This window comes from Centruroides vittatus, unplaced genomic scaffold, assembly GCF_030686945.1.
Source record: "Centruroides vittatus isolate TY-2023 unplaced genomic scaffold, ASM3068694v2 contig_884, whole genome shotgun sequence".
Classification (NCBI taxonomy): Eukaryota; Metazoa; Arthropoda; class Arachnida; order Scorpiones; family Buthidae; genus Centruroides; species Centruroides vittatus.
The window spans coordinates 1014006-1040735 of record NW_027122576.1 but is presented as its reverse complement, the minus strand read 5'-3'; the positions used below and the strand labels follow the sequence as shown (position 1 = coordinate 1040735).

At 30.2% G+C, this 26730-nt stretch overlaps 1 protein-coding gene across 2 annotated transcripts in view; it reads left to right on the top strand.

The window, feature by feature from the left end:
* Positions 1 to 26272, top strand: part of LOC136983657 (triokinase/FMN cyclase-like) — a 29252-nt gene extending 2980 nt beyond the window's left edge. Inside the window, exons 3-13 of one of the 2 annotated variants that reach the window (XM_067280466.1) lie at positions 2973 to 3157; positions 6629 to 6707; positions 8705 to 8794; positions 8873 to 8907; positions 9381 to 9465; positions 14887 to 14976; positions 15052 to 15168; positions 15275 to 15412; positions 19220 to 19354; positions 19430 to 19671; positions 25808 to 26272. In XM_067280466.1, the coding sequence (XP_067136567.1) occupies positions 2973 to 3157; positions 6629 to 6707; positions 8705 to 8794; positions 8873 to 8907; positions 9381 to 9465; positions 14887 to 14976; positions 15052 to 15168; positions 15275 to 15412; positions 19220 to 19354; positions 19430 to 19671; positions 25808 to 26071 (1460 nt within the window). In that variant the 3' untranslated portion in view covers positions 26072 to 26272. The remainder of the gene's footprint in view (positions 1 to 2972; positions 3158 to 6628; positions 6708 to 8704; positions 8795 to 8872; positions 8908 to 9380; positions 9466 to 14886; positions 14977 to 15051; positions 15169 to 15274; positions 15413 to 19219; positions 19355 to 19429; positions 19672 to 25807) is intronic. The other variant, XM_067280467.1, reaches the window with a different exon arrangement.
* The last annotated feature ends 458 nt before the right edge of the window (positions 26273 to 26730 follow it).

Sequence of the window (26730 nt, the reverse complement as noted above, 5' to 3'; positions counted from 1 at the left end):
TATTTCAGTTTTTGCATTCAATTTCCTATAAGCTCTTTGAATAAGCTACTTTAACTTATAAATAAACCACACACTAAACCCGATAACATTAAGCCAATACATCACCAACTGCCGTAAAACATTTATGGCAGTTGTGATGTATTGGCTTAATGTTATCGGGTTTGGTGTGTGGTTTATTTATATATATATATATATACACCTTGCTGGGGTTGCGATGGCTGACTGAGTGCCTTGAGTGGATGTTTCTGGCTGTGGGTATGGAGGTGTCCCCAGTTGGTGCCATAATAGCCGTTGATGGTTATGTCTTTGGCTTATATATGCTGGAAGATGGGATCGGACCGAAGGTCTGGGTAGCGTAACTGGCAACGCGACTGCACGGTAAACAGGAGTTGCGGGTTAGAGTCCCGATTCGGGCCAATTCTTTTCTTCCAGTTTAATCTGAATTATTATTTAAATTTTTATAATTATTAATTTTAATAAGAGATGGCACCTAACACTTACCTCAAGAGCCAAATTTATTTCTAATCTTTAATCGTATATATCCAAAAGTTAGCCTGATTATTTATGGCAGTTGGTGATGTATTGGCTACTTTAACTTCTTATTTATACTGTATATAATACACTTATTCCTTATTTTTGCACCATGGATACATTTCAAAGAATGCCTGGTAAAACAAAAGTTGCATAGAAAGGTACAGTGCATGCATCCAGTAGAAAAATGCTTGATAGTATTCAGGACTTCAATGGAATGAAAAAATAAGCAATTTACAAAAGAAAATGAGTTTTTTTTATTCTAACATCATTTATCATTAACATTATTTGTAAGTAAATATAGTAAACATAAGGTGGCATAGGAAACATAAAATCAACATACAGTATTCTATGAATAAACTTTTTTTTTCATGTAAAAAGTTTATTGCATAAAAAGAGGGTTAGTTTTCTTTTGTCAACTGCTTTATTTCAAAACCACATAAAAGGAGGATAGGTGTATATCAGTTTTTCTTTTTGGAGTTTTATAGAAGCAATATATGTCAAAAAGGAAATGCTGTCTTTATTGAATCTAAAACAAATCTTAATTTCTGCAAGTTCACTGATAGTTTTCTTTTTTTAAATAGGCAAGTTGAGACAAATTTATGTTGATCAAATTAGTACTTATTACATGGTAAAGTAAACTATATAATACTGTTTTTATGGTAGCAGTCAAAAACCTCTTCACTTCTGTGTTAGGCTCTTCTGAATTAACATTGAATTCGATACTTAAATTTTCCCGTATGCAATTATCCTTAATGCCATTTAAAGCATTGGAAATGCAACATTTTTTTGAGTGTGCCACGCAACTTTTTTTGAAATTTTCAGTTTAGTACATATGATGTTATTGTAATTGACTAACAAGATTGAACTAAATTGTGCTTAAATATTTGCTATTACAGATATTGATCTTATAAAATCATTAGAATGATATACAGGAATTAGTGACCTCTATTAACAGAGAAATAAGATGCGTGGTACTATAGGTTGCAAATTATGATATATTATGTAGAATCTAAGATGCACCCTATTTTCAGAAATACTGAAACCTGAATAAAAATGTCTCTAACATTTGAGTAAATATAGTAATAATAATAAAATAAAGTTAGTAATAATAGTATATATTTAGAATGATGGCTGGTTGGCTGAGTGATTAGTGTTGACCTACTACTACTGGGGATCTGGGATCAAACAAATACAGGTGAGCAACTCTCCAGAAATTTTTCATGATCCAGGACATGTTGGTCCTGCCCCTTTCCATTTAGTTGACTTCATTATGGTAGATATATATAGACAGGGGTTTCTCTGGAAATTTAAAAATATCACCACCATTTCACCAGTTTTTTATTTTTTTTCGCCACTTTAAATTATTTATTGCCACCAGTTTTACATACTAATAAATGTAATAAATGTTCCAGTAGTCTTATCAGTTTGGTATCTGGAAAGTCATCCCAAAAAATTTCCTAAAATTTCTGTCAGTCAATAAAAAAATCCCACTTTGGAAACGTTGGGCAGTATTGCACAAAACTTCCTTTAGTTCTGAACGTCACTTCCTACTTTTCTGCTTGAACTTGCCATGTGACATTGTGAAATTGCTATGTGTGTAGTGCATGGGACTTCCATTGTATGGAAGCTTGACATTTTGCTATTTTTTCTGAAGTGTAATTTGTGATTCAATTTTATGCCAAATATCAAAATAAGCAGACTAGGGTTTTTATTGCCACTTGCTATTGCCAGTATTATATTTTTATTGCCTCTTTGAGAAAAACATTGCCAAGTGGTGATTTTAGTGCTATGTAGCATGATCCCTGCAGTATGTAACTTATTTATTTAAAGTTAATTACAGAGTAATCAATTATAACAAATGTAATCATTCTACAATTGTAATTTTCAAATTTTTGGGCTACAATTTGAAAAAATTGTAGACTTATAAATTTCTACTGTTGTCTGTCCATCCATCTTTTCTTAATCTTGAGAACAGAGTTAGATAGATGGAAGATGAGACCAGATGTGGAATCTTTAGGGACAGGTGGCCCCGATTAACTATATAGGAACATCCAGTTCAAACAGGAAGTCACATTATTTCAGTTCAAAAATTTTCTCCCGACAGGTGTTAGATAGATGACTGGCATGACTCTATTGTTAAAGGAAAAGTATGATGTACAGGGGCAAGTCACTACTAATCTGAGGTGGAGAGAATATATTTTAAATGAAATTAATTAAAAATATGATTAAAAATTGCAGCCTGGCATTGTGATGATGTCACAATAAATAATTGCTCATTTTATTTATCTTATTAGTAATTTAATAATAATTTATTAATTAAGATATGATGATAAAGTTAATTTTTAAAATTAAGTTTATCATAATAGATACATTATGAATATTTTACGCAATAAGTGCTATTTATTTAATATTAATTATAATATTTTTTTCTTAAACAGCTGGCACACTGGTTATATTGCTAAATTATACAGGTGATAGACTCAATTTTGGATTGGCAGTTGAACGTGCCAGAATTGAGGGTTTGTTAGTCGATACATTCATTGTAAATGAAGACTGCGCTTTAGTTAGTAAAGACAAGACGGCGGGAAGAAGAGGATTATGTGGTGCCATTTTAATCTATAAAGTATGTTTTGAAGAATGCTGAATTTATTATTATGAATTTTCAAGGTAGAGTCAAAGATATTATGAACCAAACTATTTATTTGCATTATATAATAACAAATTAAAAAATTAATATTTTGTATGACAGCCTGAAATATCAATTAAATTATGTGAAAATGAATCAAAAGTAATCTCTCAAAATCATAACATTTGCATATTCATACTAAATAAGGATGGAATTTGAATTTACATCATTATTCAATAATAAATTTTATATAATCATTGACTCAAACAACTCCATTTTCATTTAATTTAAACAGAAAAATAAAACATTCAACAATTTTTTAAAAATCAGGATAAAATTTTATTTGAGTAAATGATCTGAAGCTATAATTAAAAATTCTAAGAGTTCAGTGTTCTGAAAACATTCTGTATGAAAATCTTTTGATTGTTGGAATCACTGCAGTACATGTTTCTGTATATCTTCGTTGCTTGAAAAACATTTGCAGTCCAGGTGTTCTTTTAGATCTGAAAAGAAGATAATTGTTCAGTACATGATCCAGACTATAAGATCATTTTTTTAAACTATTAAATGAACACTTGGATGACAAATGTTTTTCAAGTGATGAAAAATGATTCAAAAATGTAGTGCAGTAATCAAAAGACTATGCTTTATGTTTTCAGAAGCTTGTAGAACATTAAGAAAAAATGTTTATAGAAATATCAGAAACTTTCTTACTTATTTTTGATAAGTTCCTAGTTTTAGTCTAAAACTAACTTCCTCTTGTAAGATAGAAGAATATTTCCAATTTACACTTTGAAATGAAACTGGAACATCTATTGATATATTTTACCAAACTGTGACACAAAAATAATACTAAATTCTATAAATTCATTCTAAATTTTTATGTTAATTTGTCACTTTCCTTTAGAAAAGTATTCCATTAGAAAACATATGAATGTTTTTCCTTGTTCAATCAATGCATTAGCATATTCTCTATTCAAATACTATATCATTACATTAATACATAATGTAAATGATTATTATTTACATTAATTGTGTACTAATGTAGAACAGTTGTGTTAATAATGGATATTTTCATAAAATCCAATGAGTTAGATGAATTAATAACAAGACTAGTTCTGCTCAGTATATATGCTCTTGATGATAATTATGAAATTCTAACAAAATTCACAAAGGTAAGAGATAGTTCAAATCATGAAGAAAATATGGTGAAATTGATATTTCTAAATTCACTTAAGTGTACAAATTGTGGATTAAAAGGTGAAATGATGCAAATTAATTTCCACACAAAGAAATCTGGGAAAAACATTTCAGATACAATTTGCTAACAACATTCAACTTTAGAAACAGCCATTTTTTAAATGAATTTGTCAAAATGTCTAGCATAAGTAAGAATAATGACATCATTCTTGTTAATTTGTTGTGAAACCGTGTTGTATTATTCTAGAAGTGTTGAACACGAGATTGTGTTAGTGACAATCACACGGCTTTTTTCACCTTTATCATTCTTGTTATTTTTATGAACATATCCAGTGTTTGATAAGTATAATTTTGAAACATTCCTGCATAATTAAATTGAAACTTTATACATTAATGGCTCATTAAAATTAGGTTGCTATAAGTTCAAAAACCAGGAATTGGGACACTGTGAGGTAACATTGTGATAAAGATTGATGGATACCCAGTATTAGGTAGCTACTCTGGAAAATAAGTGAATAATTCTAATTAAATTATCAATTATTGAACACTTTTTATTATTTTATGACTAAATTTTTGTTAGATAATCTAATTGCTCCATTGTATATATACCTGCCTGAATCCAGGTGGATATGATTAAATATAAAGGTTCTCTTACTGCCCGCAGGGTAAAAAAAGCAAAAAAAAAAAAACTAGACTATAATCAGAACTGACCATTGATTGATCCATTGTCAATGATTGCATGAAACCATCAATAGTTTTGAAGCCATCATGTAACACTTCACAGAGCCACAGAACACAATATATGTGCCAAAGATGTGTGAGTATGAGATTGTGAGGACAGCTTGCACATGCTGCGTGTATGACATCTATTTCCTACAGTTTTTATTTGATTTTTTTTTAAAGCACAAATCAGAGTATTTTTTGAGGAAATGAACAAATCAGGACAATTTTAGGAAAACTTTTCTAATAGGGATGAAGCATTCCAATTGGGATGTAGGGCAACCATATTAAAATTTAATTACAGTAGAACGTCACTAATTCGGAATATGTGATAATTCAGACTACCGCTTGCTCAAACCTGGAAAAGACACTTCATAGGTATAAATGTTATAAAGAAAGTCAAAAAAAGTTAATAGAGTCAGGATATTTATTTGGATTAAGTGTTTTTTGGGATTTTCAATCTCATCTTCAGATCAACAGCATTTGATGTTTGTACATTAAGCTCCAGGTTAAGCTTCTGCCAAGTCTTGGTTATTTGTATCATACAAAGTTCAGTAGATTTGGGTTTGTATGGTATAAATAGATAATGTTTCACATTGGGTTTTAATACTCTTAAATGTCTGTGCATACTGTTGAATTATCTATGCATTTTTATCTACTGTTATTTTATTCTTATTTTTATACTTTACCATTTTTAATTGTTACATTACCTTATCTGCTTTTTATTTTAGTTTTATTTGTATTTTTGTTTCTTAGTTTATGCACAGACATTATTATTTCATGTTTATTATGCTTGTTATATATACTGTACCTCAAATAATTGTTAATTTGTTAAAGAAGTGTTCAAATTTGTAATTTTGATCAATTGAATTCAAAAAATTATGTACGAATGGTTGTTCTGTTTGAATTGTCAGAGTATTGAATGTTGTTGATTCAAAGAGGAGATTGAAAATTCCAAAAAGTGCTTAATTTGTATAAATATCTCTAATCTTTTAACTCTTTCTAATATCTACTATTTTGCATTGTGTATCTTTTAAAGTAATGAATCTGTTGATTCGATTCTGGCTTTAACAACTATTACCTTATTGTTAGACAGATGAGTTGAGATATGGTTAAGGAACAGTTAGAAAAACAATTGCAAACAAAAATTAGCTTTTTTTTAAGTTCAAATTGGTAAATACTGCTATTTCTTTTGCAAAAGCTTAACAAACAACTGTATTTGTTCATTTAAAGTGCACAATAAAATTTGATTTCAAATGAAGTTCCATCGGATATCCATTTGAATCCAAATTAGCAAGGTTCTACTGTATAGAGAATATTAAATTTTCTCTATTATTTTTTTACTATGATAAATGATTTTATGTTATATTAATTTCTACACAAGATTTTTGTAGTTTGGTTTTTATTTATTTTGATTTTTTTTTTAAAATAAGTATTATAAAAATAGTATCAACATGTTGAATATTTTAAAAATTATTTGATAACAAGTTGATTTGATTTTGGTTTACATTTTATAATTGAAATAAAAATTTCATATTCGTATTATAGATTGCTGGAGCTATGGCGGAAGAAGGTCGATCACTTTGCGAAATAAAGTCAGCCTTAACTAGAAAGTTATTCGAAATGGGTATGTTTTTTATGATATTGAGTAAAATATATAACTTATTATTCAAACATTTAATTTCTGACATGTCACTTGTTAAAGTTTTATGCATGTGTTTGAAAAGTTACTGTGCAGTAAGAAATTTGTAGTGTCATTGAAGTTAAGCTATATGTATGGTATTGCATGAGACCTGTAAATTATGCATCCCTCATTTCCACTTTGCTGCATCCCTGGGGTGCACTGAAGGGATGGCTGTGTGGGAACAATCCATACACTGTGGAACTGAAGATGGCAATTACCCAACCCAATGAACAGATCACTCCTGTCATCCTGAACAATGTGTTTGACAACGTGGAGTGTCACGTTCACATGTATCTTCAGGCCTCTGGGAAAAATTTTCAGCATTTGATGTAGGAGAAAAAGCAATAACTCTATATTGATAAAGAAGTACTGTACAGGTGCCTGAAGAAAAAGTTACCAAGTTAGGGTGCCACTGTTAGAAAAAAGTTCAAAACATTCTTAACTGCTCAGCCAACCAGCCATCTTGTAAAGATATTTGAAACATTTGTTATAAACGATAAAAAAATTTAGTTTTATAAATTTACAATTCCCTAATATAGCTTAACTTGTCCTTGGTACTTTAAGTCTAAGAAAATAATACTTCATATAATCTTACAGATAACAATAATATGCATTCTTCAGAAAATATTTTTTTATATACATAGGTTGGTCATTTTTATAGAGTCTACTTGGTCCATTGATTGAAATGTTTGGGTACCTTTGATATACATTACATTTGGCACCTTATTTTATTATAGGATATGGCTCTGATTGTCATGTCATGCATTTTATTTGCAGAAGGTAACACATTATTATAAAATATATCCAAAGAAGCACCTGTGTTGGAATAGGATCACTTTCATGCTTCAGATCAATGCTAAGTGTAGGTAGAATGCTGATAACTTCATTGTCGTTGAGCTCTCAAGTAATGCAAACAAGTTCTGGGACTTTATGAATCGAGGTTTGCCATTTGGCAAACTGATGGATGGGTCTGAGTTTGGAAAATGCCAGTAGAATAATTTTTCTATGTATATACTAACTGTGAAGTTTGACAGCAGAGGCACTGTGATCTGGGTTGGTTATTCATTGTTTTGCCTAGACCTAATTATTTCATGAAGCAAACTTTTCGTGCTATTTAAACTGATTCTGGATATGCTTAATATTCTAAGACATTTGCAGAGAGACTTTTCTATTTTAAAATGACAATGCTCTTACCTAAGAAATAACATCTGTAAAAAAATAGTTTAAAGGAATTACAATAAACAACTTGACTAGCTTTCACAGAAATGATTGGAATTTCATTGAATATCTTTGGAATGAATTAAAGCACCAACCAAGACCCAAGCAAATTTGTCCAGTTTTAGAGTTTGACTTCAGTAATGCTCTCATAGAAGAATGGAAAATAATTCCAGCTGAAACACATCAACATCTCATGAAGGCTGTGGTAGCAGCAAACAATATCTGTTTTCTATTGTTATCTTATATCTAACAGATAAATTTTGGTCAAGCAGATATTTAAATAATTTTATTAATGTGTGGGATTATATTTACTGATTTTTATACTTTTAATTAATATTTAAATTTCAAACAAATGATTTTTAAACTTTGAAAAAATTTTACAAAGAAAATTTTCATTAGACGAACTGTAAAAGTGTTCTTTTTCATTGTTCCTTCATACACCATCAGGAAATAACAATTTAATGGCGGAGATGACCTTTATTTGGAAGCTACTTTTCTGTCTCAGTGTGCAAAATGTTATAAAGTTCTCTCTGGTGGTGGCAAAAAAATGTTTTCAAACTTTATACTTGTGTCCTGGATAAAAACTTTTTTATTAAATGATTTTTGTATTAGACAAAATTTGAATAATAATATTTTTATTAATTTTGAATTCTCCTATTATTTAAATTAATTTGATTTTTTAAAATGTTTGGTATGTTAATTTACTAGAAACTGTTTTTCAGGAACAATTGGAATCAGTCTTTCTGCTTGTAGCACGCCAAGTAGTGGAAAGTTATTCAAAATAAATTTTGATGAAATGGAACTTGGTTTAGGTAATATTTGTTAAGCATTATATAAAAGAGTGTACAATTTTTGATACAATATACTGATAATAAATCTTTTTTTTATAGGAATACATGGAGAAGCAGGAATTTCAAGACTAAAAGTAAATATTTTTAATTTTTATTTTACTTTAAAATATTAATTGTGTATTTGCCCTCGAAAAATTTTTGGGGTTTTTTCATTGAATGTTGCTCTGCAGAAGCAATATTCACTGATTATCAAAATTTTCCAATAGAGGGATCACAGTTGTTTTATGATTTTAAAAAATAGCAGAAAGAATTCCTCAAAAAACATGATACCAACCAATAAAGTGGTTTGACAAGGATAAAATAAGGATTGCAAATTGTTCCATCAGAATGTTTATTCATAATTCATAGCTTTCATAGAATACAGCTCTTCTGAATGTGAGAAAAGCTTGCTATCAAATACCTATATTATTTGTTAGTTTATTATATTGAATTGCTTTATATTTTTATTTCAAACTATAATTTCAATAGTATAATTTAGAAGGAAGAAATATATATTCAAAATAGTGAATTGAATTTAGTAAATGTCTTTAATTTAATTTATTTATAGGTTTGTTCTGCTTCAGAAGTTGTTCATATAATGTTTAATCACATGACAAGAGAAGACTCTGCGTCTCGACTTAAAATTGCTTCTGGTAAATATTTTAAATTATATTTTAAAATCCACTAATTCTGATAACAATCGAATCTGACACTATTTAGAGAAGAAAGGCATAAAGTGGCATGTACCAGTATACTTACAAGTAACTCATATAAGGACACTCTACTTGTATGAGAAATTGATGTGTAAACATTGTTTACACATATCTCATATGGTTAGTGTGTTCTTATGCAAATTATTCATAAGTGTAAATGCTGGTTTATGCCTTTCTTCTCTGAATAGTATTCAACTTAAGAAAGAATTGAGCCTAATGAATGTTGATAGAAGCACACAGGCATCTATATTTATCATCATAGATTCTCATTTTGTAGATTATTGGGAATTTAAAACATTTATCTACTTGTTAATAGAAGATTATTTAACATGCAAATGAGTGTTATTTAAAATAATCCTATTATTTGTTTAAAAATTATTCTGTAATCTTCATTAAATCTTTTTATGAAAAAATTGTAATATACATTCAATACCACAGTATGTTTCAATTTATTTATCAATCAAATAATTTTTGAATGAGAGAAAAAGTTTAATTTTAGAATATTCATTTTTTAGAATGAAGCAAATAATAATTTTAAATAAAGTTGTTGACTGTAAATATTCTGTTTTAATTGCAAGGAATTACATATATTTTCACACATTGAGCAGCATGTTGATTTAAATGAGGGAGACCCGAAATTACTGCATAGTTATATTTTTCCCAGGATTATTTATGTATTTACACTTTAATGACCATACAAAAAAATTTTTGGGTCAATTTAATCTCTATAGTTAACTAGAGGCAGATGATATGCATACGGTTGATCGCATTCCACAATGCCGATTTGCATATTACCCATAGTTTCAGTTGTAGGAAGTAAAATAAAAGCAACTGGCCCATGTGCTGCTGTATATTCTGAGATTTACTTTTGATAAGTAAGGTTTATCTATCACAAATATTACCTAAAATTTCAGACTTTTGGACAGGTTATGTAACTGCACTTTCTGATGCAAAATATTCACAAACTCAAATTATTAAAATGTGCAAAAATTGTGGTTTTAACATTTCACGATATGGGATACAGTCAGTTCTCAAAAGAAATGATTTGCTAGAGCAAGGACTGTCGTCAAGTGTTTCAATTTGGCTCAGAAAAAGGAATGCCCCAAGCCACACACCAGAGATGATGGCAAAAGTGTGACGACTGATCAGTAGTTCAAATCCAAAAACCCAACAAAGTATTGCCCAGAGTGTTGGAATAGCCCAGTCCACAGTTCATGCCATCATTCACAAGAATTTGAAACTGGAGAAATGTCATAAAGGTTGAGTTTACAAGCTGCTGTCTCGTCACATCCAAGAATGAAAGACCAACTGCTGGAAACTGTATGAAAAGTATCTTTCAGTAAACAAGTGGCAGTTTGTAGTCAGCTTGATGAAGCATGGGTGTACATGGACAGTTGTAACAAATCATGGGCAACTTACTACAGACGATCAGATGAGAGACCATACCAAAAATGGTTTAAGGAATGTTGCGAAAGTTTTCCATCAGGCTTTATGGTCATTGTGGGTTATTGTTATTATGGTAAACTAAACATCAGAAAAGTTGAAAAAACATTAAAATTAATTCAATGTACTACCAGACTAACGTTTTGGAACCTCTATAATGTGAAGAGATCCCTGCTTTGTACGGAAATGACCAAACAAATGTATGGGTACATCAAGACAAAGCTTCCAGTCATACCTCCAAATCGATCCAAGATTTCATCCATGTATTGGAACAGGAAACAGGAATCCATACCATCCCATTTGATGGCATTCCTGTGAAGTCACCCGACACAACTCCAATGGACTACTATGCATTCGGTCTATTGAAACGAGCTCTGGGAAGCCGTCGTCCAAAAGCAATGGCAGGCTTATGGAAAGCCTGTAAGGAGGAATGAGACCGTTTGGACATGAATGTTCTTCAAAGAAGTCTTCTACAGTGGAAACTTCAAAGTAGGTCTCTAGTTTCACAACATGGCCATCAGATTGAGCATAATCGAAACTGACGCCATGGCATTTAGGTTACTTTATAGGCCTCTTAATTCGGCATTATGTAATGCAATCAACCCTCTATACAACACGAAGATAAAACATAAATCTTCCTTAAAATGAATGACAAGATATTATTAAAAAACTTGGCTGATATTGAAAAAAACTTTTCAGTGCTAAAACCAACTTCTTGCACAATCCCTGAGAAGGATAAATCAACACACTAAAAACCTTTTTTATCTCCTAGTATGAATAGCTTTAGATAAAAACTAACGTTTTCGATTAAAACTTGGTCTTCGTCAGGCTATTGACCAGTATAAAATTCGAAACTTTTGAATTTTATACTGGTCAATACTGTTGTAAAGGTTCGCTTTTAGCGTTCTAGGTCGAAAAGCCACGCGACCGAGATAATTAGTCCCACCTGGCGTTGGGGCTATAAACGGCCGGAAAGAACAAAGGGAGTAGCATCTCCGTTTATGGTACATGTCAATGTGTTTGCCACGTGTTGGTCGACTTGAAAAATGTAAACAAGGGACGGACACGTTTGTAAGCTACGTCATTCGGAGGAGGGCGGACGTCTTGGAAGCTCCCAGGGGAAAAGAAGAACCTGATTGGCCGCAAGTTGTCGCCGTAGAATCCCTTAAATTGTAAGGGTGGCGGGAGAAACGGGGAGAAAGGGCGAGAGACCGGATACGTGGTAGTCTCTGACACTAGGTAAGCCTTGAAGGTGTAGAGAGAGCGTTCTCTTCTTAGAAAGTCCTCTGAGAAGGGTTAGTGCAGAGACAGGACGGCCACGCGGTTGAGCCATCTCCGAAAAGCGACCTGAGTTCCCCGGAGTATAACAGTCCCCAATAGACAAGCCGACGTGAGATGCCACATCCTTGTTGCATAGTGTATGTAATGTTGTCGAACTTGTACATCCTGTAAATATTTGTTGTGTAAATAAACTGTAAATATTCACTTGTTGAGTGTGGAGGTGTAGCTTTCCTCGAACCATCGTACGGACGTTCTCGAGTCGTAAAGACCAACTCGAGACAGAACATCGTAAAGATCGTAACAGATTATGTAAGGATCTTCACTACTGTTTTACAATTTTATACTGGTCAATAGCCTGACAAAGACCAAGTTTTGGTCGAAAACGTTAGTTTTTATCTAAAACTATTCGTACTGGGATATAAAAAAGGTTTTTAATGTGTTGATTTTCAGTGCTATATGAAGTAACTGATGTCGGATCCTACAGAAAAAGGTCGATGTCGAGTGTTTTCCTGTATGTGTTTTTTAATATCTTGTCAATCATTTTAAAGGAGATTTATGTTTTATCTTTGTATTGTATATCATCTACCTCTGATTGGTTATTAGAAAAGGATTAAATTGACCCAAAAATTTTTTGTATGGTCATTACAGTGTAAACCAGAAATGACTTTTCTCACATCTAGTGTAAACTGGCATTCTGGTTTACATCATGGTTAACTGGCATTTGAGTGTAATCTAACATAAATGTAATTAATACTGCATTTCAGATATTTTCTACAAATCATTTCACATATCTTTGCCAGCCAATGTTTGAGAAATTAATGTCAATCTTTTGCTACATCTTATCTGCCCAATTATAAACAAATGACTATTATGGTTGACTTATAGTGTAGGCTTATACTGAGAGACTTTGCTTATTCTTATAACATGATGGCTGTTTGTAAAGTTATAATAAAATATTTTATAATGAAAAATATCAATGCACAAACTCTATTACCTTTTGTTTAGTACCAGTATATTACAAAATAAATGATTTGAAATTTTTAGAAAAAATAAAATAACTTATTATTTTGTCTAATATTATATTTAAAAATATGGAATACAGGTTGAGAATCCTGTATTGGGAATTCCATAGACAGATTGACACAACACAGATTACAAATGGAAAATTCTACAAAGCAGTGAGAATGTTCCAGTGTTATTTCCAGGCCCTTTCTCTGGGTTACTAAACTTTATGAGAAGTATGTATATGTACAAAAGATGTTACTTTTTCATATTCCTTGAGTGTATTTAATCCCAATTTTTAACATATTTACCAGAACACATTCAAAATTTATACAAATACATTTTTTGGTACTATCGAATACATATTATTTTGTTCAGATCACCTCCTTGTGAATATATATATATATATATATATATATATATATATATATATATAATTATTTTAACATGTCTATATGAATATCTTTAAAATATTTTAATTCATTTATACCCTAAGAACATTTTTAAAAAGTATTCACATAGACACATGAAAAGTTTTAGTTTTATCAAAACTGATAAAAATTTCTAAATAAGCAACATAAAGAAAAATGAAGTCAAGTGAAACTACTAAAATAGATCAAACCAAATCAGATGCAACTATACAAATTTTCCAATATCGAAAACCATTCTGGTCTCAAGCTTTATGAATAAATGATTCTTGACTCATAATAGCAAAAAAGTATTCGGTTGAATGATGAACGAATAAATAAATGATGTACAGTTCATCTCTTTTACTCTTATATTCAACAAAGAATTGAGAGTCAAAATCAGTCAATCAGCATTCATTCTACTCAGTGTTGCCAAGGTTCAAAAGTCTTTTGACTCTAGATTCTTTTCAAAGACCCTAGAATTCATTTTAAAAAACTCTGTTTTAAAGATTTTTAAGATAATCTAATTTGGTTTAAACAATTTAGTAATATTAATAAGTCTTCACTGAAAATAATGTAAAAAAAAAAATGATTCTATGCTTAGCATGGTATGCAGTAACATGAGAAGAGTTAGGTAGGTTAGCCTAATCTAACTCTTCTTCTATGACAGAGACTACCATCAGAACAAAGCCACACTGACCACATGTCTGTGTGGCTTTGTCCTGACAGTAAGGCTGGAGTAAGACAACAGCCCAAAAAATAATTTAATTCTTTACTTTTAACTGAATACTTGATATCTACAAGAAAGACAGATGAACTGGCAATTCACTGGGCAAAGACTAATGTCAATGTAGACATTTGACTTGCAGTGTGTGTCTCGTCGTCTGTCAAAAAAATATAAGTCGGAGTTGTGCTGTGGCACCCTCTGCACTACAGTATCAAAAACTTAATAACAAAAATTACGATGATTAAATTTTATAATTAATTTGTTTGTTAATTAATGTCATGTGATATTTTAATGCTTTTTTTTAAATTAAGATATCAAAACAAAATTTATTTTTATTAAAATTTACAGATTATTTATGAAATCAAACAAAAGAACTTTACATATCAATTTTCCAAAGACATAATACATATTAACAAATTAATTTTATAAAAATTATAGTTTGTGATATTTATAAAATAATAGAATGAATATAATATGTTTATTAGTTCCATATATTTCTAGGCAATAATTTATGTCTTGTTGTAAATAACTTGGGTGGATTGTCTCAATTAGAAATGAACATTATGACTAAAGAAGCTGTTGAATATTTGGGTAATTAAAGTCTTGCCAAATTACTTGCTCTCACGAATAAGAATAGTTTATAACTAATTGAAATGTTTTATTTAGAAAATATTGGTGCAGTGGTTACTAGAGTATACTGCGGAACTTTCATTACCTCATTGGAGATGGCCGGTGTCTCTCTAACTGTTTTTAAAGTAGATAAAACTGATTTATTTTATTTGGGTACGTAAGAATTCAGACTGTTTAGTACTGCACTTAATTATATTAAAAGTAATAATAAAGTGAATAATCAATTAGTAATGATAAAACATTTTTTTTAAAATAACAGATGACCATACAGAAGCATCCTCTTGGATAAAATCATTTTTACCTGAGAACAAAGTGAGACAAACACCACCTTTAAAACCTGTCTCAGATTTTGTTGTGAACAAAGTTTCTGAAGATTTTGGTCCCAAACTCAGTCCTTGTAAGTATTTAATACAATATAATAGTAATAGTTAGCAGTAGATTAAATGACCTAATTTCAGTTGAACTTCAAAAACTCTTAAATAATAACAAATCAAAAAATCTCTCTTCTTCCTGTTCAAACATTTTTATATTTTCTAACAGGTTAGATTATGTAAATGAAGAGAAAGAATATGAGGACATTAAGTTTCTACAGAAATATAAATTTAATAAAACTAGTTTCAAGCTATAAATGATATTGTGTAATAATTCAAAAATAATAATTTATAGGTAATTTCTTTCAATGTCAACTCAGAAAGAGTATAAGCTTTTATTCTAATGTGTTCTATATGCTAATGATATATATTCTAATATCTATAACACCTGGAAAAGTTTTCAAACATTCCCCTCTCAGGGAAAAAGTTTTTGAATCTAGTAGAAATCTCTAACAATAACCATATTAGTTTATGCAAATTAGTAGTATGAAAGTATTACTTTCATCTATTTCCATTATTGTTGCCTTTACATTACTTTAAAATTGGCCCTGTTAAAGAATACAGTGAGGATTTTCAAAACCAAATTGTGACTGATTCTGGAAGGGAAAATGCAGAGTGAAGTTTGGTTCTTGGTTGTGTTATTTGAACAGTAAATTATACATGGAAGAAATATGAAAAATTTGAAAGTGTAAAAAACATTGAAGAGAAATGGCCAACCAAGACAACAAGCAAGAACCAAGATTGTGCCTTAAGATGCATATGGCAACAAAATCAAAGAGCTACATTAAAAGCATTAAATGTTAAATTGAAAGTTTACCATGATGTTTGCAATTGTACTGTTTGAAACTGGTTAAATGAGATGGATTACAAATTTTGTAAACACAAAACAAAACTATCCATAATAAAACAACATGTGAAAAAATGAATGGAATGGGAAAGGATTGCCAAAAGTGGACCATTGATGGTTAGGAGAAAGTAATTAGTGAGGTTGAGGCTGAAGTTTTAAACGCGAAAACGTGTACGTTGGACGTTTGGTGCCGCTTTCCCATAAGCCTAGAAGTTTGACAATGGCGTTGTAAAGTACTATTTTTAGTATCTTAGGAAACCGACTATAATTGCGGTCGGTAAATCTTCCGTTAACCTAACGGGTACTTTACGCGGATTCGAGATTAGTTTGCCAGGCCTGGGCTTTTAAGCGTACACCGAAAAATTAGTAATAATAACGATAAATATCAAGTCAAATCAAAAAAGTTCAAATATATTTAATTAGCAACTAGAACGTACTACGTACAAATGTCAATAATCCAAACAAAATTTATTAACGAAAATCAACAAGTCAACCCGACAATAAACTTAGCTACTTAGCTTAACTTAATAGTAATTCCCCTTTGAAAATTGACAAATCAAATTCTTAGAAACTATGAACAAAATCTCTTACTAATTAAATGTCTATCTGTCATCTCATTATACGAAGAAACTATTTCCTCAATCCCTTCGATATCGTCAAATCGTCAATCGAACTCCTCTTTAACACCTTGGATCGTCCAATTATCAATCTGGACTTCTATCAGAAAATACTTCGCTTTCGAATTCACCTCTCTCTCAAAGTCGCCTCGATTTGGAATTCACCTCTCCTTCTTCGGTTAACGTACGGGTTTTATACTGTGAGGTGACGTCACACTTCAGCTGAGTTACTCCCCTTATTTACATACTTAGTTGCTAACATTAATTTTCTTTTCTGGCAGCTTTAAGTTTCTGACAAAGCTTATAAACCGTTTACAAAGTATTTATCATAATTTTCTGGAGATGTTAAGACGGTTTATCAAGTATTTCTTTACTAGTGAATGTGGGGACTCCCCCCTCCATTTTTTTCTCTGCGGACTGTTACTTCCGCTGGGCAGCGCAAGTGCGCAAGATTTTTCCTGCAGGCGCTTATTTCTCCGTGAGTTGTTTTATCTTCATTTTTTCATTACTAACAAGAGAGTGGTGGGGAACCTTCGTCCTAAATAAACATAAACCCCAAACAAAAGATAAATAAAACGGAAATAATAATAAAATAAAAATAACGTTCGGACTCAGTTCCTTACAGCGTTTGTAAAGTCAGTGGAATCGTGCTCGCCATTGTCAAACTTCTAGGCTTACAGGAAAGCGGCACCAAACGTCCGACGTACACGTTTTTGCGTTTAAAACTTCAGCCTAAACCTCACTATTTTTTAGATGAAAACAGACTGTGTTGGATTCAGAGACAATGCCGGACAATTTGTAAGGCACAGAGCAGATGAAAAGTTTTGACAAGAATGTATTTTATGTAAGAAGACATTTCCAGTTGGTCTTACGATGTGGAGCTACTTGTCAGCAAAAGGCAAGGATGAACTACATGGTCTAAAAGAAACTGCAAATGACAAATTGTACGAAGAACTTTTGGACACTTTACTGATTCCTGTAGTGGAAAATCAATTTGGGGGTGAGGAAGTTGTTTTCCAGGATGATAATGCAAGTTGTCATTGTTTGAAAAATGTAAAAGAATTTTTGAAAAAGAGAAACATTAAATTTTTACCTTGGCCACCAAACAAACCTGATTTAAATGTTATTGAAAATCTGTGAGCTAAACCTAAAATTTTAGTGGATAAAAAATGACCTACCACAAAGGAAGAATTGAAGGCTACTTTGTTGTAGAGTTGGAGGGAATTAATGATAACTATTGCTCAGAACTTGTTAAATCAGTGTCATCCCACATTAAAGCTGTTATTAAGGCCAAAGGAGGCCCAACATAATACTAAAGAATTTTCATTTCATTTTTTTACTGTTTGAAAACTTTTTCCAGACAAGGATTAGACAATATTTCCTTTTTTTATATTCTGAATTATTTTTTCAGTGTGATATTTTGCATAATAAAAGCTCTTATCATTAGAAATAAATTCCAGAATTTTTATTACTCTAGGATTCTGTTACAAAATAAAAAAATTCTTGCAATCAATAATGTTTGCATAGCTGTTGCTGTTTGAAAACTTTTTACAGGTATTGTATATTCTAATTTTATAAACAGATTTTCTGAAGTTTCTATGACAAATTAAGATTAGTAGATTATTATTATTTATATTTTAAATTGTCTTCAAAGTTCTGTGTAATCAATTGAAATTTTCCTGCAAATATAGTAATTATTTTTAACTATGTATGCATTGTTTTCTTAACAAGATTCATCTTTGTCAAGCATACAGTAAAACCGTGCTAAGTCAAACTGTGTTAACTCAATTTGTCTACATGTCCTGACCACAATATATACGGTTATTCATATAATATGGTCTCCTTAAATCAAAATAGTCAGTACTTTTTAACTTGAACCTATTCCCCTCTACCTTTTAATAGGTTCTCGATCTTTATTTTCTCATATATCCAGTATGAGTACAGATGATTAAGATAAACAAATGTTAAAGCATGGCTTTGTGCCGAAGACAAAGCCATGCTGTTACAACTTCACTTTGACTTTCTTTTACTGATACATTATTCAAATCATTATCATGTACTGACATTCTATATATTACATAGTATTAATATAATGATTTTTATAAATTGTTGCAGATATAAATTATTTATTATTATTAACTAAATTTTCTGATTTTTTTTTTCTTGTCTGCAACCATTAATTGATTTTTGAAGTAGACAAAAATACATTAAATGCTTTTTTATTTTTAGCGAGAAAGTGATAGAAATATAGGAATTTAGGTCACATCTCATGAGAAAATTATTATCTGTTTAATAATGCAATTTCTTTTTTATGACACAAGAAGGCTGTATCATATAGAAATAAGAGTAATAATTCCATTCGTTTTTAGTTGGCTGTGATTTATTTAATCATGCACTGCAAACTGCTTGTCAGGCAATAATATCTAGTGAAAGACAACTCAATGAATTAGATAAAGAAGGTGGAGATGGTGATTGTGGATCAACTTTGAAAAGAGGAGCTGAAGGTATATATTTTGTTAATCTATGTTGTAGATTTTCCTCGGGAATTTCTTAAATTTTTCATTATTTGTTTGTTTTAGAAATTTTGAGTAATTTAAACAAATTTCCTACATCGTATCCAAAAGAAACATTGTTCAGACTTGCGCATTGTGCCGAGATATCCATGGGTGGGTGTTCCGGTGGTCTATACGGATTATTATTTACTGGTGCTGCTCAAGCATTTGAAACCGATTGCAGTCCTAAAACTTGGTGCCAAGCTATAAATTTAGGAGTAAATATGATGAAGAAATATGGAGAAGCGGAAGAAGGAGATAGAACTATGGTACGTTGAGAATGGAATTTCAGAATTCCTTAAAATCATCTTTAATTGTTGCAAATATAATTACAAATAATATTTATAAACAATTTTTGCTGTTTTAATGCATGAGATAAGTATCATTAATTGGGAATTTTAAACAGACTTTATTACATTCACCAAACTTTTGAAAAGATGATAGTCAAAGCATTTCAATGTATAACATCAGATTATATATCAGTCATGTTGATTTATTTTTTTATAGTTGAATGAACTTTTATTATTTTGATTTAATATTGTTCCAAGAATATTTTTATCAATTTAAATATTTAAAAAAATATTCTTTACTTTAACAAATCATTATTCTTATATTTATTACAACAGTATTTCACTGTATAAAAAATTAATCAATATTATATTTTATTTAATTTCAGTTATTATTTAGGTGTATAACTTATTAATGAAATAATTATGTCAAATGTTTTACATAGTAATGAGTTTGCACATTGGTATTTTTGTTATAACCTTATGAATCACCATAATAATATAAAGTATAAGCAAAATATTTTGTTGTAAGCTTAAGTTATAAAATAAAGTTGTAACAGTATCCAATTGGAGTAGCTACTTATAACAGAACCAATTACAATAGTAAAATGTTGATGTCACTTTATCAAACATGGCTACTAAAGAGAAGAAATTATGTTGAAAGACAGAACAATACATGTAACCTCCGTATAACACGGGAGTTATGTTCCAAAAAATTGCCGTGTTATGCGAATCCGTGTTATACGAAACAGGGGGGTTAGGTTCTGAAAATTAAAAAATATGTTATTATATTTTCATAATTAAGATAAATATCTTTATTAAAATTTTCTTAAGTGATACATATTAATAAAAATTAAACAATGTTTTCTTCATCGTCACTAAGCACTATTAACCGACGGTGTTTTCTTTTTGGCAAGTAATCCTTATCCTCTGAACATTTTTCTGCATTATCTTCAGATCCATGCTTTACCTTTTGCAAAACGTATGTAATTTTAAATTGCTTGCTTTTAGTTAAAAGATCCTTATAAATTTCCTTATATGGTGCTAAGCACTTATGAAGAATAAAGCAAGTATGGAATAAGGGAAAAACATCTGGCAACATCAAAAGCAGAAACGTGGAGATCTGGCAACATTGGAACAAGTTTCAAGAGGGGCCATGTGTATCGACAGAAGGCGGGAAAAGAAAATTTACATACTTAAGTACAAATAGTTCACAAAAATAATAATTTTCGTGAACTATTAGTACTTAAGTATGTAAAAATTTATTACATTTCATGTTGTACGAAGGTTTTACCCAATTCTCAAACCATGTCAGAGTGAATCCGTGCTATAGAAGTGCCGTGTTATACGGGGGTTACCTCTATTTATGAATGGTTTAATAATGTTTGAGAGGATACTTTAAATAATGAAATGAATTGTGAAGGAGTGTGCATTCTGTAATATGTTATAAAATATGTAGTGAGGTAAGAAACACATACTACACTACATATTATAATTAAATTGGTAGAATCTGATATATTTGTATTGTTAGATTCAAATTTTATAATTTAAGATTACTTGATAGAAAATATATCCTTTTGATAAAGAAATTTATGAAATTTCATGATCTTAAGGTAATAAAGTGATCAAGAGCAATTGATCATCACCAACATTCTCATTTTCAAAATATAACAAGTTATTGTGCAAACGTTATCTATGATGTTCAATATTAGACTATTTATAAACTTTGTAAGCATAAAAGAAATAACAATGTGCAAACTTGCTAATATAAACCTCTTTGTAAGTAAGAAATGTATTTTATATTTTAGCAATAATTCATCAGTCATTGAATTCAGATGTGTTATTTTGCACTAACAACATCTGAAGAAACAGTTTAATGTTTCTTTTAACTTAGCCATCTTGATTTCAGGTTTAGTAATTCTTAACATGTATTAAACAAAAATATAATGCTTTTTAACTTAATAATCCTATATTTATAGGTATAGTACTACTATACCTATAAATACAGGATTATTGAGTTAAAAAAGCATAAGAATACAGTTAATAACAAAAATGTAATACGAACTACATTAGATATTAAACTAAGTTAAGTGTTTGAAAAAGCTTTTGCTCTTATTCTATACTTTCTAGGTCAAAGATGTGACATGATAAAAGGTTGTCCTTGTAATACTGATATATTTACTATTTTACAACATTTACTATTTCAAATACAGTACACTCTTGCTAATTCAGCCTCTCAATTATCTGTCATATCCCAGTGTGATTGCCTATGTACTTAGGGGAGAGCGGGGCTAAAAGTTCCCGGGGTAAGTTGTTCCGACTGAAATAGCTCCACAAGGAAAAAATATATATATAATTAGTAAATATGTCATGAAATCGAACGTTTCTGCGCACCGACGGCAGCTATCTTAATCAGGCTAGTGACGTCCGGTACATTGGAAAGAGAGCCTGTACGTCGCTGATCCACATAAGTAAATATTTTCGTGTTTGATATTTTTGGTATATCTGGTGAATTTAAATAATTAGCGATTAGTTGTTTGGTATTTTTATTCAAAAATATATCGAGTATCTTGATATACTACGCTAAAATCGTATATGTCTCGTAACCTAATCTAGTAGTTGCTGTTTTGAACCCATGTGTTATCGGGGCTAGATGTTCCCTTCTTTGGGGGCATGTTGTGACCTTGGAACAACTTGCCCCAGTTCATCTGTATCGGTAATGCAGTAAAAATAATGTTTTTTTCCTTTTGCAGTATGCGAACTTATGTTCGAAAAACAACACGGGGTTCTGTATTTCAGGAGTTGATGCAAAGAGCTGCAGGTGCAGTTATTAAAGATGGTTAAAAAATAAAAACTGTTGCCAGAGAATTAGATATTTGTCATATGACGTTATATAGATTTGTAAAGAAGTTGAAATCTAAAGTAGAAAACGCTGCGATTGGCTACAAAAAAGTAAGATTGGTCTTTATTGAGGAACAGAAAAACAAGTTAGCAGAGTATTTGTTAAATGTAAGCTTTACTGACGAAAGACAAATCTTGGATCAGCCAGGGTCATCAGGAGTTGTAAATTTGCCTGCAACTTCTGGTGTTATACAAGAACTCGGAAAGGATGTTCCTTTCTCCCCTTTTCTTTAAGTAAAAGTTATAAATGTTGAAACGTAAAAATGTTTTCTTTATAATAAATTTAAGAAAAACAACTAATTATTGATAAGATATTATTGATTAGTCTGTAAATACATACTTAGTTAAACAAATTATTGTTTTTTTTTTACATATTACACCTTCCATAGATCTTGTAACAACTTGCCCCACCCTGTTAACAACTAGCCCCGAACCGGGGTAAGTTGTTACTTTCCGACTTTAGGTATTGTATTATTAATTATAAAAAAACTTACAAAAAAATCAACCCCAAAAACTGTATTTATAGCAAAGTTAGATATATTACTAAATTTTAATCTCTTAATACTTATGCTAGAATTATGTTTCCTTAACAAAATATAAGGTTGATTAAAAAACGGAACTTGTAGCCCCGCTCTCCCCTACTTCTGTTTTCATGAAAATGCTAGTGATATCACACCTGCTGTTTTTCTATTCCGCAGTTTTCATTCCTGTATACAATATTGTATGTAAACACGCTATATTATTTGTCCTCCTGCTTCCGAAAAAGATTGGTTCTGATCACATCATTTATTGCCTTTAGGTCTATACACTCTCAGTAATCTAGTACACTTCAGTGCAAGGAATGGTCAGATTAGCAAGAGTATAGTATAATATTTTTACAAATTTTGTAATTATCATTTATAAAACTTAAAATATATAATTTAGAGCTCTTATATTTATAAAAATTTATATTAGAACAGATTCTTGCATTCATATTTGAAGTTTTTTTGCATATTATTTGTGCCATGAAAATTTCAAAACTCAATTTGAAGTAATGGAGACTTACATAAAAATTATATTTTTATGTAAGTCTCCATTACTTCAAATTGAAGAAACTCCTGGGAAATGTTGTCTTTATTCCAAAACTCATTTGAGATGAAATCAGATTAAGATAGTTTGAAAACAGTTCTCATCTATTAAGATAGCTGCAGTTTTGCTTTTATTTTCCTTACAACCTTTAATACATATACTTTTTAAATAAACCAACTTTATTTGTTGTTGCATGCCAACTTCTAATGAAGCAAAATTATGTCAACATTATTATGAGTGTGCAAATTGAATTATAAATAGAGAACTGACATCTACAAACAATATGATATTAAGACTCAGATAAAAGAAAAAAATCAATGTATCTGCTGTTACTGAGGAATTGGAAATGAATATAATTTGTATTTGTTCAGTATTTTCTCAGTAAATGAATTAAGATAAATCAATGTTAGTTGTGAAATATGGTCTTTGTGTTGACAGAATTTATATTGAGTTGTGTAATAAACATGTTCAGATTTTGGTGATGCATATTTTTGCATATTTATATTTTATATTTCTGAGCATTATCTTAAGCGATCGTTTATAATAAATGATTTATATAAATAATTGCAAGTAAACGTGAGGAAATGAAATCGTAAGTTGTTGAAATCTTTTTTTGTATACAAAATTATCAACTTTTGGAATCATTAATAGTTAATAATGTTTATTTGTGATGTTATTTATGAGTTTATTTAAACAAAATATAATTTCTTGTTTATCTTCTTGATTTATATTTTTATCCAAATTGTTAGTAATCATATTAACAATAAAAAATACACTAATAAAAGACCCACAAATTTAAAAATACAAATATATTTGCTTTAATGGAATTTAAAAAACAAAATAAAGCGTAAAAACATAAAATTCTATTTTGTATTGCTTTAAAAATCAATTCTTTAAATATTTCTTCAAAAAAAATTGATGAGACTTCATAGGTTAAATCCAAAGAAGTTAACCGATGTTTTTTTTGTCAGAAATGCCTTAGGGGCTGCAACATCAACACCGCGTAGCTGTATGTCTAAACATAAAACAGGTTTCCATATATATTGTGTAAATATATCCAAATAATGGAAGTTATAATAATAGTTATAATTTGTAAAGTTGTAATTTTTCCATAATAGTCACTATAGTTATTGTATTTATACCAGTTTGTAGAAATGTAACACCCGACGAAGGGTGCAAGTTACACAAAAAAATCTTGCACCAGAAATGCATAGTGAATAAAGAATAATGAAGATAACACTCAGTAGTTTTTGTCTCTGATGAAATGCGGTCCAGACAAAAAAACATCGGTTAACTTCTTCAGATTTAACCTATGAAGTCTCATCAATTTTTTTGAAGAAATATTTAAAGAATTGATTTTTAAAGCAATATAAAGAAAACTGCACCATTGATATAATACATATCTATTTTTATAGTAAAATTCTATTGTTTTTTGGACTTTGCTTTTTCTGTTTTTAACTTTCCCCCATGGGCACTAAGAGGCCCTTTTCACCAGGTCTGTTGTGGATTTGGCCATGTGGCGAGGTAAGGGCCCAACATATCCAGAACATATTTCCCACAAAAATTTCTGGGATCATTTGCCTGAATTTGATGGCAGGTCTTTCGGAGTAATAGGCCGATTGCCTTAATTGCCTCGGCCATCCGGCCGGCCATTTTTGGATTCGTCATCGGGTGTACTTAAAGGATCATAGAATGCTATAATCATATTAATAGGTTCTTTAAACATTTCCTGATAAATGCAAGTCCAAAATGCTAGAATTTTAGTTTATTTTGTTTTTAAGCTTCATTAAAATATTCTTTTCTTAATAAGACCATATTTAATTTAAATGAAAAATTGAAATTAATAGAAGCAATTTTTTAACAAACCTACAAGTCAGTTAATTTCTTAGTAAATTGTTAACAGAAATATTCTTAGCATGTGTTGGTGTAATATTTTGAAAAATAACAATATTTTAGATAATTGCTTTCATTAGTTGAGAAAGAGCGTAATGTTAAAGTTCCAAATTTAATTTAATGTAACCTCAATTAAAGAGAGAATAAATTATTTCTAAATATTATTAGTGTGAAGTAGCATATTTATATTAAGAAATAATTAATAATTTTATACATTTTTATTGATTTCCAACAACTAATGAAAATTAACATTTAGTTAGATGCTCTTATACCAGCGTGTGCCAGTCTTCATTTACATCTCGTTAATGATGGAAATCAGTTAGATGCTCTGGGAGCGGCGGTGAAGTCGGCCGAAACTTCTGCCGCCACCACGGCCGAACTGAGGGCCAGGGCTGGCAGGGCGAGCTACGTCAATTCGGACCTGTTAAAGTCTCCCGATCCCGGAGCCCACGCCGTCGGCATTTGGATGAGAGCAGTCTTCGAAGGGATCAAACAAAAAGTGAAAGCGCTTCCAAAGTAAAGCGGATTAAATAGTTACTTTTGTTTTTTTAATCATTTCAATGGAAATAAATTTGTATTCAAGAATATTTTTATAAGAGGATGATAATATATATACAAAATATCTAGATATAAAATTCAATATTTTATATTTTTATAAAGATGTTTAATTTGTAATAAACTTACAAATATATTTAGCTCTCTTTGTAAAAATTTATTTAATCAATTTTTTTTTTTTTTGGATAAATCATTTTATCATTGCACGCCATTTCATCGATGTTATTCACAGTACATAATCCATCATATTTTTTCAGACGTTATTATTTAAAATACTTCAGAATGCTGGGTGTCAGATGCAATATTAAACAAACGACTTTTTTATTTACATTTTTTAGATATATTTCATCCTGAAATTTCTAATCTTTATTTTACAAAGAAAGTTTTACAAATATCAGATGTGAGAGGAACTTTTAAACAGTTTGCCAAAGTATAGCCAGAGAAGAGTGTATACAAAGGAGGATCGACTCTGCTGGTGTTAATTGCATTCTGGTATATTGAATGGAAGTTTAGAAGATTTTAACAATATTTTTACTTTTTGTATTTAGCCTTTGGTATTGTACACTTTTGAAATTATTTAAAATAGTTTATTTTTAATGATGGTGCATTCATTTCCTGCATAGA